Source organism: Ailuropoda melanoleuca, unplaced genomic scaffold (genome assembly GCF_002007445.2).
Source record: "Ailuropoda melanoleuca isolate Jingjing unplaced genomic scaffold, ASM200744v2 unplaced-scaffold9857, whole genome shotgun sequence".
NCBI classification, from domain to species: domain Eukaryota; kingdom Metazoa; phylum Chordata; class Mammalia; order Carnivora; family Ursidae; genus Ailuropoda; species Ailuropoda melanoleuca.
The window spans coordinates 15,123-27,909 of record NW_023255388.1 but is presented as its reverse complement, the minus strand read 5'-3'; the positions used below and the strand labels follow the sequence as shown (position 1 = coordinate 27,909).

The 12,787-nt window shown below is 37.1% G+C and overlaps 1 protein-coding gene across 1 annotated transcript in view; it reads right to left on the bottom strand.

The window, feature by feature from the left end:
* Positions 1 to 12,787, bottom strand: part of LOC100482253 (ALG13 UDP-N-acetylglucosaminyltransferase subunit) — a gene marked incomplete at its 5' end in the record, with an annotated part of 30,468 nt that overhangs the window by 2,717 nt on the left and 14,964 nt on the right. The window contains 5 exons of the mRNA XM_034653578.1: positions 292 to 475; positions 7,660 to 7,825; positions 9,033 to 9,104; positions 12,570 to 12,625; positions 12,727 to 12,759. Of these exons, the coding sequence (XP_034509469.1) occupies positions 292 to 475; positions 7,660 to 7,825; positions 9,033 to 9,104; positions 12,570 to 12,625; positions 12,727 to 12,759 (511 nt within the window). The remainder of the gene's footprint in view (positions 1 to 291; positions 476 to 7,659; positions 7,826 to 9,032; positions 9,105 to 12,569; positions 12,626 to 12,726; positions 12,760 to 12,787) is intronic.

Here is a 12,787-nt window from a genome sequence, read left to right as displayed (position 1 = left end):
ACACTTGTGGTAGGAATTTAAGAAATGGAGAAATTTTGGTATCAACTCCTGCTTTTCAAAAAAAAAAAAATAGTTGGGAGAACAAAGAGAAAATGTTCAAGACAGACCTGTAGCTATCCAAAAAACCATCCACTTCTTGATTATGGAGAAGTTTTTCTCAGCTTTCAGTTCTTTCTTTCCTTCGTCACTTACCTAGCATTATGCTCTCAGGTCAATTTCCATTTGGACCCTACCCCCAGTAGATAACCAAAGAGAGATAAGCTCTAAAATTTCAGACTTAATTAGCCTCACACAAGTCTCAAAATCTCCTTACCTTGAGGCAGATCACTGCCACTTGGATCACAGGAATAAGGTGGAGGTGGTGGTGGTAAGTTTGAAGCCTCTCCCACCTCAAGAGGAGGAGGTGGAGGTGGTAAAGCAGCAGCAGCAGCAGGAATAGGAGCAGAAAGGTATGGATAGGATGGTGAAGCAATCACTAAAAAAGAAAAAGTAGCAATGCACAACTGTAACACCTTATAAGCAGTAGCTCATCTTCTACTTTTGTGTCCCCAATATGGTCAAACAATTCTAATTCTTATGGTTTGGCTTAAAAACTTGGAAGGTGAATTGCCCACATTCCTAGACATGCCAGTTGAAACTGGGAGTTCATTACGGGTTATTTTGAGTTAAGGTAATCACTTGAAATTAAGTTAAAAAACTGGAATTTGCAGAGTTTTGACTATCAAGACTTTAAAAAACATCAGCTAACAGGTACACAAATGAAATACCATTAAAGCAAAATTTTTACTTAGCTTAATACAAAGTTAAGGATGTTTTCAGCCATCTGCCATTCTTAGTCAAATCACAAGATGTAGAAGCTAATAAGAGAGACTAAATTACACAGATTACAGATTTAAGTAATCCTTGAAGGTTTCTACTTAGTAGCATCACTGGAATATAAGGCATTCTAAACCATGACAGTTCCATTTCTAAGGACACACAGAATCTAAGACATGCTAGATGAAATATCTTATCCCTTTGACTTTCTATACCTGTGGCTACAGTTTAAAAACAATATTCATTCAGGAGTTTCAATTTCTGACATAAGAAATTCAAATACAATTGTTTAATATGAATACATTCTTCCTCTACGAAGATAAAGGAAATGATGCAGTTCCGACATAGTAAAAATAAGTATCTCCTATACGCATGCCAGATAAATTTGTTAAATTTGACAAAAGATGAATGATACAACCCTTCAAGTTCAATTCAATCATTTTAGCCAACTAGACATTCAAGTACTAAATTTATTGTGTTACCTGCACTATAATTTTAACCCTGAGAAGTACAGAAACTTTAGTCCCATTATTCAATAAAGATTTAAGTTCACAGGTTTAGAACACTTAGTTTAGTACAGGAACAGTGTACAAAAGCTGAATTTGTTATTCTGGTAGTTTAGCAAGAGGAATTTAAGGTCAAGTATTAGAAATAATCCCTATTGTTTTTATTCACCAACATAAATACTTACAATATACTTATCTATACCCTTTATACAGTTATAGGCTAACAGTGATAAGAGATGTCTTAGGGTGATTTAAAACTTGGATAAACAACTCTTTGGGGGTCATGAAACTATTCTCTCGTGATTGTGGTAGTGTATACAACCCTATGCATTGTCAAAACTCAGAACTGGGCACCAAAAAATGATTTTTACTATATCTAAAATAAACAGTAACATTTTTAAACTTGCTAAACTGTTTTGGAGTTTTGTCATATATGTAGAAATCTCCACTTTCACAGATTTGGAAGAGGCATTTAATTTGTATAGTACCTCCAAATATTCAAAAGGCTTTATGAATTTTTCTATAAAACAATGGCTTTTTCAACAAAGCTCCACTTATATTCCTTTTAAACTAGCACTCAAATCACACCATTAAAAAAATTAGCTATTAGCTAAAGATAGCAGAATGTGATTATGATCACTAGGTAAAAACCAACTACTAGACATGAATAGCTGAATAAGTGCTCATGGGCCTAAGATAATCAACAGCAGAAGAAATTTGGAGATTATTTTATCTGAACTCACCTTCCCTGAAAATGCATATTACGGTTAAGTCCCTGAAGAAAAAGCTTTTATAATTTCCAATTGCTCTAGAGATACATGAGCATCTCATTTGTAAACAGGCAGAATTTAAGGGATAGCTCCAAAACAATACAAACTTACCTAAAATATTAATGGAAACAAATATACTACATTCAAAATGCTTATTTCCCATCTATGAAACTGCAGTCTGTTTCAGGACATTTCAGAAGAGCATATGAATATATACATAGTAAGGCTTGACTTCTTTACAGATCAAAGGGCAGGGGGGACTTAGGTGAGGTGTAAAATTCAAGGGGCCACCAAAATAATTCCCCCCAAAAATCCATGATCAGTAAAATATCAAAATTCTAAATAAAGACAGGATCCAAACCTGCACTTGCATGATCCCAAGAGTTATCTCACTCAACTCATCCTAAGCTTGGCCCACAGACCCTGTCTTTATTTAAAATTTTGATACTTTGTTTACCATGGACTTTTTTTTGCATTACTCTTGATTTTTAAAAAAAAATACATTACGGGTGCCTGGGTGGTGCCTGGTTAAGCACACGACTTTTTTTTTAAGATTTTATTTATGGTTGAGAGAGAGAGAGTGAGAGACAGACAGTACAAGCTGGGGGAGGAGCAGAGGGAGAGGGAGAAGCAGACTCCCTGCTCAGCAGGGAGCCCAATGCCAGGCTCAGTATCACGACCTGAGCAGAAGGCAGATGCTTAGCAGACTGAGCCACCCAGGCACCCCAAGCATCCAACTCTTAATATCACCTCAGGTCATGATCTCAGGCGTTGTGAGATCTAGCCCCTCATCGGGCTCTGCTTTGGGTGTGGAGCCTACTTAAAATTCTCTTTCTCCTCCTCCCTCTGTCCCCCGCCCCCAACCTGGCTCCTATATATTAAAGTATTATTTACCTTGATTACTGTGTTTTTTTGGCACTCTCTTAAATTTTACACCCAAGGCAAATGAGTCACTAGTCCTATCCCTGACAAAAGCCCTGGGAACGGTTAACAGCATTTAATGCCTATGAGGAGATTCATATTAAAGGCAATCACGGCATCTAATTCCCTGGCAGATAAGAAGTGACTTCATAATGGAGGATGGGTTGGGGCTGCCAGAGACACACGAATAACACGATGGGAAACATGAGCTGCTTCATCTAAAGAAGTGAAAAGGATGTTCAAGAGCGATTCAATAGCAGCCATGACCTAGTAGAGTTATAGCTGAGGTTGATAAGTGACTCAAACAGGAAGTAAAATAAATAGTTAGGAAAAACTACACAGAATACAACCTGGCATTTAAATGGTAAGCTTTCAATGACTGTACATAAATGAGGCACTCTAATGCTTGATTCACCTGTCATTCGATTTTCTTTAAGCTCAGAAGTGTGCAAAGCAGACACCTAATGCTTTTTCTTGCAATTAGCACAAAATAGTAAAACCAGGGTCTACGTTAACATATTCAGTGAAAAATTTCTATGGTCATTAATGAACATATATTGAATGTTTCTGTTTCAGGAACTATACTAAGCACTTAATTATTAAATTTAAGAGAATTATATACAGAAAGCAAATCAAAATGAATTATTTTAAGGTAGACACTATCCAGGTTAAGAAATAAAACTTTGCCAGTCATTCTAGAAAGCGTCTTTGAGCCCCATCCCAATCACAACCCTCTCCCTCCCATCGTAATTTAATCATTACCCTTTCATAGTAACCACTCCTTTGTGGTTGTAAGAGTTTTGTCATCCAAATGTTCATCCCCAGATAGCTTTTAAAAGTTGAGATCTTGAATCTCTTTTAAACTATTGGTCCTTTCTCCATCTCTGTCGATTCCTTTCAGTTTGTCTTTTGAAAAATCTGGGCCCTTTGACCTATTGAGTTTTCCAGTCTGGATTTTCCTGATTATATCGTTATGGTGTGTTTCAATATGTTCTTCTGTATTTCCTGCAAATAGGCAGCTAGATCCAGGAGACTGGATCAGACTCAGGATTGATTCCTTCCACACATCTATAGGTAATGGTTCTGCAATTTTCACAGCTATTGCTGTTTAATACCCATTCAGTAAGAACTGCAAAATAATTATCTTCACTGATTAGTTAGAATACTAATATATAGAGACACTTCCCCCTCATCTACTATTTGGTTACCCAGTGGTATAGTTCATATAAGGTAGAAAGGATAAATGCTTGATTCTTTCACTTTATTTTCCAGTTAAGAAAATGAACTGGTTTTTTATCCTCCTAAAGTGACCAATTTTTAAGATATCATTAAGAACTTTTAAATTTAACATATTTGGTATGTTCCAGTCTGCTGCAATTATCATCACTGAGACTCAAATTGTTCCATCTTTGGCCAGTGGGAACCTCTTCAAGATGGATCCTGAGTTCTTTTAACATGGCCCCAATAGTCTGATGGCTTCTTTGCTATCTGGTATGACAAAACGATATAGGCTCATCTTGAACATTTCCTGCCCAGACCTGGAATCAGCAGCCATTTCTCCAAAAAGCTGCTTGTTTTTGTTTTAAGTGAGAAATGGTATTTCAAGACCACAAAATGAGTGCTAAGAATATTCATTGTTTCTAGGCCTTTTCAATGGACAGAGCTGGGAAATACACACATATATTTCCAGAAAAAATACCTGAAGTTATATTGCTACTTCAATTCAAATTTGAGACCATAAAACCTTTTCTTTAGCCTTATTATACCCATATTACCTTTCTTCCATACTGAGACTCCTGGTTTGCAAGGGCACAAGGGGATAAAATTAGAATATCCCATACTCACTCATTTGTTTTAGCCGACATTACACAGTCTCAGAATAACAATCTGATTATCTAGATAAAAGAACCTCATGTGATTATTGAGAGGATTAAAAAATGCTTGGCACATGGTCTCTCAGCTCTATTTTTAAGAATAGCCATACAGGGGGCGCCTGGGTGGTGCAGTCGTTAAGCGTCTGCCTTCGGCTCAGAGCGTGATCCCAGCGTTCTGGGATCGAGCCCCACGTCAGGCTCTTCCACTGGGAGCCTGCTTCTTCCTCTCCCACTCCCCCTGCTTGTGTTCCCTCTCTCGCTGGCTGTCTCTATCTCTGTCGAATAAATAAATAAATAAATCTTAAAAAAAAAAGAACAGCCATACAGTATCTACACTGTCCAAACATAAGATTATTGCTATTACATAGTGTATTCTCCACCTCTTAGCCCTCATTGTCTTAATTCTTTAGGTAATTATACATTTAATACTTACCATTATGTCGATGTCTTTAATCGTTTTGGTAGTCTAAAAGTCAACTCATTCTCTGGTACACTGATGTCCATCTAATGTAACGTTCCGTGATGGTAGAAATATTCTGTATCTGTGCTGTCCGATACACTAGCCACTGGCCACATATGGCTTTAAGCACTTGGCATGTGGTTGGTGCCAAGTGAGCAACTGAAGATTTTATTTAATTGTAATTAAAACTTAAAATTGTCACATGTGGCTAGTGATTACCTTGCTTGACAGCATAGTTTTAGTAGATTTTTCAGGAAGGTCTCAGGCAAGTTATTTTCTCTGAATTCTTACTGCCTTTTAGGCTTGAAAATAAGTTTTGGTTGGATACAAAATCTTTGTTTTACACACTCCTTATTTTAAATGTTACTCCATCTTCTTCTAGCATGAACCACTGCTGTCAAAGTTTGATGATTATCATTTTCTTTCTTTTATACTCCATAGGCTCTTTTATCTAGATAATCAAAGGACTTTTTCTTTAAAGTCTGGTCATTTTACTAGAATTATCTTGGTGTTGGCTGTTCTGGGTCAATATTCTCAGGTATGCAGAGTGTTGTTTCAGTACATAGTTTTAAAGTTTTTTAATTTCACAAAAAGTTTTCTGAATTACAGTTTTCAGTATTTGTTCTTTTCCCTTACTTTGGTTTTCTTCTTCAGAGACTTCTATCACTGATCTCCTTTGCCTAACTTTAACAAGTCACTTTTGAATCTTTATCTTCCTTTTCTTCATTTTAGATTCCCCCTCCTTCTTACATCTTTTAAAGTATCATCTGTTGTATATACTTGGTCACGTTCTTTATACTTTAGTCTTCATAAGTGAAATGACTTTCTGCCATTTTTAATGCTTTTCTGCGTTCTGTCACTTCGTTTGAGTTTTTCTAATTCTGATGTAATTCTTTTTAAGATTTTAATTCCAGCTATTCTTTAATGTTTTATTGTTATTTATATCTTTAGCTCATTCTGAAATAGCGGTTAGTTTGTTTAGCTGGCACATTTTAGTTGGCACATCTCTGACATGCTTTTACTTTCTATGGGGATATTATTTTTTTGTTCTTAAAATATCTTTGTATAGGATTTCACCTTAGTGCTTTTCCTTTGTTACGTGAAATTATTTTCCATGAACTTTAGAATGAGGTGGATACAGGGTAGTTTTGTTTTTGTGTAGTGTTCAAAAACATGACTGCTTTCTAGGATTCCATGGCTCTGTTCTCCTCTGCTTTGGTCTGGACATGTTCTTTTCCCAATCCCGATCAATTCTGATTCCACTCCCAGCAGTTTCTCCCCAGCGAGGAATACTATCCGAACAGGGGGCCCTGGCAGGTCACTTTTGAGGGTTCTTACGGGCCAGATTGCTCTAAGCCCTTCAAGACTCTTTTACCATGTACCCAAAGCACTCACCTAGTATTGGCGAGGTCAAATCCCTTCCCAGTCTTAGCTGCTCCTTCCAAATTGGCCGCCCCACTTTCCAGTGAATTCTTATTAGCTCTTTTGGGGTTCTTCTGTTCTCAGGCCCATCAGACAACATCCCCGATGCTTCCGTCTTCTTGCTCCCACATAGACCCTGATAGCATGCAGGTCTTGTGACTGATGGTTTGTCCTTACCTGCTTAAGTTTTGGGGTTCGTGGGGATACCTTGTCACCTAGTTTCATTGTAAATGTTGTCCATGGGTTTTGGTTTTGCTATTTCCATTTTTATTCAAGGACTCAGATTAAATAGCTATCCTGTTATTGCCACCACCTTCCCAGAATTCTGGGAATTCTAAATTATATTAACTCATTGGAATTTCATGACCACTTCATAAATTGGTACTACCAGTACCCCCAAGCTCATAGATAAGAAAGGCTCAATAACTTGTCCACAATTACAGAGGTAGTGAGTTGTAAAACCAAAATTCTAACCTACGTTCCTTAAATTCTAGAGCCTATACTCTTTCTTAGAACATTCATGGGAAAATGATTCATTATATAGAAATGCATTTTACAGCAAACTTTTCAGGAATTAATTCTGAAGTGTGAAACACCTCTAAATTCCTGTATAATAAAACAACTCAGAAGTTTCACTAGTAAAGTCCTCTAAATTTTCAGTAGGGTAGCAAAACAATAGCTACAAAATCATATCAAAGCCAAATTTGCAAGAAAAAAATTGAAACACTGGCCCTCAAATCTCATGGATTCCTCAAATACAGAACATACTTTATTAAGTAGGTTAAACAAATTTAATACTAGAAGTTAAATTAATCCTATCTAATCACTAGAATTGTTGTATGTGCATGTTCATGAACAGGAAAAGAGGCTTCCCAAAGTAAGCAACCTACCTGGCCTGCCTTGTATAGGTGGAGATACAAATAGAGGCTGTATAACATTCTGTGAGGAAACTGAAGTGGTACTACTAGCTTGATTAGCTGCTGCATAGTTAGGTAAGACTGGAGCTGGAACATTATTGGCACAGGAAGCTGCAATTGCTGCAGAATTTACCATCACCTGTAAGTGCAGAAGAAAAATTTAGAAAAGTTTAGTGATTTCTCAAACACTGTTAGTCTCTCATCTGATCCTAAGTTTCAAGATACAGTATTTGGATAACTAAAATTGAGAAATCAATCTTTATGTAAACCCTATAAGGTTATTTCTTTTAAAAGATCACAATTAACTTTAAGATCTTAATCTGTAAATTTATTTTTCTGAAAAAGTAGTACATTCAAAAATCAGTATAAAATTGTATACAATGAAATGTTTCCTTCCAACACCTATCTTCCATCTGCCTAGTTCCCCTCTCCTCTCCCCAAACAGGTAACCTCTGGATTTCCTACATATTATCCAGGGATTTCTAGGTTTGTTTTTACATGTGTATACATTTCCCCACGCTAACACATGCTTTTTTTTTTTTAACAGAAAAGGTGCTTTGCTTTTTTGTGTGTAAACTTCACGGGACTACAATTTGTTCTTCTGAGGCTGCACCACCCAATACAGCACTGTGCATAGAGAGATGTTCACTACACAGTAACAGACACTTCTTGAACATGCTGCTCTCAATGCAGTCTCCATTTTCTTACCACCCACTGCTGAGTGGCTGCTACCCATTCTGGTCCTCAGAAACTGTATTCAAAGTCACCAGTGGTCTTCACAGCAACAAATCCTAATAGACTCTTGCTAGTCCTTATGATGCTTGACCTCCTGGCAGCAACTCACGCTTGACTACTCCTTGAAACATTCTCTTCCTGGGGCTCCCATAGTAACACACTCTTCTACTTTTCCTCTCTCCTTAACTATTCCTTCTCTACCCATTTGCTAAAATTTGGTGATCTACAGGCTGTGTTCTGGATGCTCTTCTCAATCTCTACCTTTCCCCAGAATTATCTTATTCACTCCCATGGTTTCAGCGCCCTTTTTGACGCTAGCTCCCTTTTCTTTATATTCAACTTCAGTAAATGACAGAGACTTGACTAGTAACTTATATTAATTCACTCGTTATATAAGAGGTTCAGAAGAGAAGGACTATGAGTAGTCAAATGCCAGTGCACAGAACAGTGTCTGGAACACAGTAGATAATCAATTTGTTGAATGAATTGTACCAATCACTGTGCCAGGCACCACAACGTACAATATAATACTTAAACATGATGAAGGACAAGGAGAACAATAAGAAGGTAATTTCCCCCATCTGATTGCTTGATAACACTATTAAGATTACCTTCTGGGGATAGTTGTATGAGGTAACTGTGTCCTGAGGAGACATAGAACATGGTCTTCTGTCCTGAAGAGACTTTAATGAATACGGAAGTATAGTTAAATAAGGTAAATCAAGACACCAAAAACACATCAATAAAAGATCTGCTTTGTTTCAATACCTCCTAAAATTAAGTGAAAAGTGATCTGTCCTGAAAGTATTCAGATTTGGAAGCAAATACTAAAATAGCGTTCCAAAAGGTGTCACTCCAGTGACAGATTTAGATGACTGTGCTATTTCCCATTGTCAGAGAACCTGATCATATCCAATTCTAGTCCAATGTAGATACTAAAATGTAGTGGAGGATTATAATTTAAACACTTTTTCAGTGGCCTTTCTTGCCTTAAAAGCTTCAAAATCAGTAGGACCAACAACAATTCTACTAAACAAGAGCATTCCATCTAAAAATGTAGCTTGGGACAAGGGTGGATATCTGGTTATTCAGCTGTATCCTATCTAAGCAGGATGGAGTATAATCAGAACACCGCTCCCCTCTGGCTCAAGGTCTTCCTTGTAAAGTAAAAATGATTTTAAAAGGCTCAGAGTTATACATGACAAATTGTCATTGACAACAAAAACAAAACCAAAAAACCTAGCAGCAGAAACTGGTTTAACAATGATAAGAGCACAGAGGGAATCAAGGGAAGTAATCACAGAAAACAAGAGGAATCATATTGTGACAAAGGTGAGCCCAACTTACCATGGAATGTACATTTCTAAAGTCAGTTTTCAAGTACAACCAAAGCACCTGCCAAAAACCAAACTTTGGCTTTGATTCAGAGGGTCCAATGCGAATGCTAAACAATTTTACAGAAGGATTTAGTTGAGAGTTGGTCACAGAAATAAAACAGCAATAAATATTTGTTGTTGTTGTTGTTGTTGTTGTTGTTTTTAGGAGGCTCTGTGCCTGGATGTAAGTCCTGCACTGGTCCTCTCCCCACAGCATGCTGTGAAAAAAAATTACTTAGAAACTTGCTATAGATTTGGTGACTGCAAAGTGGGAGTGGAGCACACCCTGAAGAGACTGAAAGCTACTTGGGACGTATGATAAAGTTCAGAACAAAAAGGAACATGTGACAAATGAAATTAAAGGGACAAAGAAATTAAATATTAAAAAAGAAAGAAATTAAATATCTACTCTTATCATCCTTGATGGTAAGATTTTTAACTTGCTTTTTCACTGGGGTGGCTATTTCAAGAAATGGCGTAAGAAGCATTTGATATGAGAATAATAATGGCACAGTGAGAGGAAAAACTATTCCTCTAGAAGGGGCAAAGGAAGGGAAGGAGAAATAAAGGGAAGAGAATCACGTTATCATAGTTTTCTTCATTCCTAAGATGTATTGCCTAAACAGTGAAAACGAAAATTTGGTATGTGAGGTTAAGATTAATCATAATTAGAGAACAGAGGGTTGTTATTCAAGTTCTTACAAATATTCCAGTTCTCCTGGGTACATGGTAAGCTTTTCTTCTTGGCCCCATCTAAAGTTAGATGTGGTCACATGATTTATTTGGTCAATATGAGCAGGAATATTCAAAGCCAGTGTTCAATTATCCTATCTTTGGTCCTGCAAAGTGACTGTGAAAACAAACATGTCCATCAGCCTGGGTTCCCTGAGTGACTATGATGACCAAAAGCCTGCTCCCAACCTACACTAGACATAGAACATGATCAAGAACTGTCCTATGTTAAGCCACTAAGATTTGGGGGGGGGGGTGTTACTGCAGCGTAACTTAGCTTGACTAAAACAGTAATCTGGTAATTAGAAGTAGGGTGCTACTGTAACAAAAACCTAACTTGAAAAGGAGATAATGAACTTGTGTCTTTTAGGGGAGATTTGGAAAACAATGTTAGTTTTGTGTTTTGATTACTGTTGGCAGAGTTTAGCAACGTTTTTTAAGACAGATGGGTATAGAAAAGGAGTTTGTGGGCAGGAATGAAAGGGAATAGAGAATCCTTGAATACAGGACTCAAAGGGTTGAAGATGAAATTGCTTCAACCTAAAACTGTAAAATATAAAATTGATAAATACTTTGGACAACGAAGAGCAGTTAAAAACTTGGCTTTGAAGCAAAAATCAAATTGTTAAAATCTGATTGCATTAAGATATTTCAAAGCAAGAGTCCAACTAAGAATGCAACACCCACTGATTCCTTGCAATTGGACAAAATGGCTCATGGAAAAAGCCTCCAAAAGTATGGCTCCTCCATCCCTGATAAGGTCAAGGTACTTGCAATCAAATAGAGAGCGACATAGGGATAAGAAAGCAAATTATAGGAAATCTAAGTAGTTTATCTATTAAAAAAGAATTGTCAGTATGGCTATTGGCATGTGAAACTAAGAGTAATCATACAAAGAAGCAGAATAAATTAATCACACAGCCAAAGAAACGATGAGCAGAACTAAAACTGTCTAACTGAGATAAAACGACCCCTGGGCTCCCAATTTTCTCCAAGTAAGAAGCAGGCTGAGAAAGCTGCTCAGCTGCCAAGAAGGATTATTCCCCAATGCCTACTTCAAATATGGCCAAGGAAGGAAGGTCCTTGGAGCAACCAAGAGCCCCAGAAAACAATGAATCAGAGAGCCCCTCCAGGGAATAGTCCCCATGCCTAGGTTGGGGGCCCTCACAATGCCTGTCCTTCATGTCAGAATTGCTACAGGCCATTAACTGTTTCTCCCATTTTCCCCCCCTTTCTGAATGGGAATTTTTACTGCCATTTTTCATTATAAACTGGGTATGTAATGGTTAAATAACTTTGTGTCTTTGGTTTTAAGCCTCCAGATGAAGATGAGCCACATCTGGACCCAACCGCACAGAGTACTACACAATTCCCAGAAACCTTGGGCTCTGAGTTTAATTACACTGAATAAGATTTTTGGATTGCCTCCCTTGACGTGGAAGCAAGTATTTTGCCTGTGGGAGGGAGTTTGAGTTGAATGTTGTGGTCCTTAGTGCTATTAAAATATTTCCAACTTTTTCACTTTCAGACACATAGAAGTTAGACAGTTCAGTAGAACATACTCTGGCTAATGAAAAAGAAAGTGACAGGTGTCATCTCCAGGTGGAAGCTATAAGAACCAGGGTACCATTCACCACCTTTTGGTTCCTCCCTTGGCAACCATGAATGGAACTTCTATCAGCCTGAGTCCCTGAGCAGAGCCCTCCTGTAGACTTCCACTGGACATGAAGCATAACCAAAAAACAAACTTTTGTTATATGAAGTAACTGAGACTTACACCCATTCTTACTGAAAAATCATAAATAAAATCCTCTTAAAAATCATTACTGCCAATGTTTGAATTTCCTCTTGTATCAACACATTAGGAATATCATTAAATAATCTCAGGGTCTTAATTTCTTCATCTACAAAATGGGAATGAAGCCCTAACTACCTCATAGGATTATTCTGATTTAAATACACTTATATGTATCGCTCTTAGAACAGTGCCCTAGTACACAGTAGGAAATATAGTGCTTGCCATATTTATTAAATACCTACCAAGTTTGCTGTAGATTCAGTTGTGCTATAAACACCTGAAGTTTCATAGTCTGGTTCTAGAGAATATAGCCAAAGTAAAGTAAAAAATGAGCATTATTTTATATTTAAAATTGTATAAACAATGATGAATGTCAGATTATATCTAGATCTCACTGACCTGAAGGATAAATATATTCTTCATGATATCTCCCTACAAAAAAAAAAAAAAAAAAAAAAAA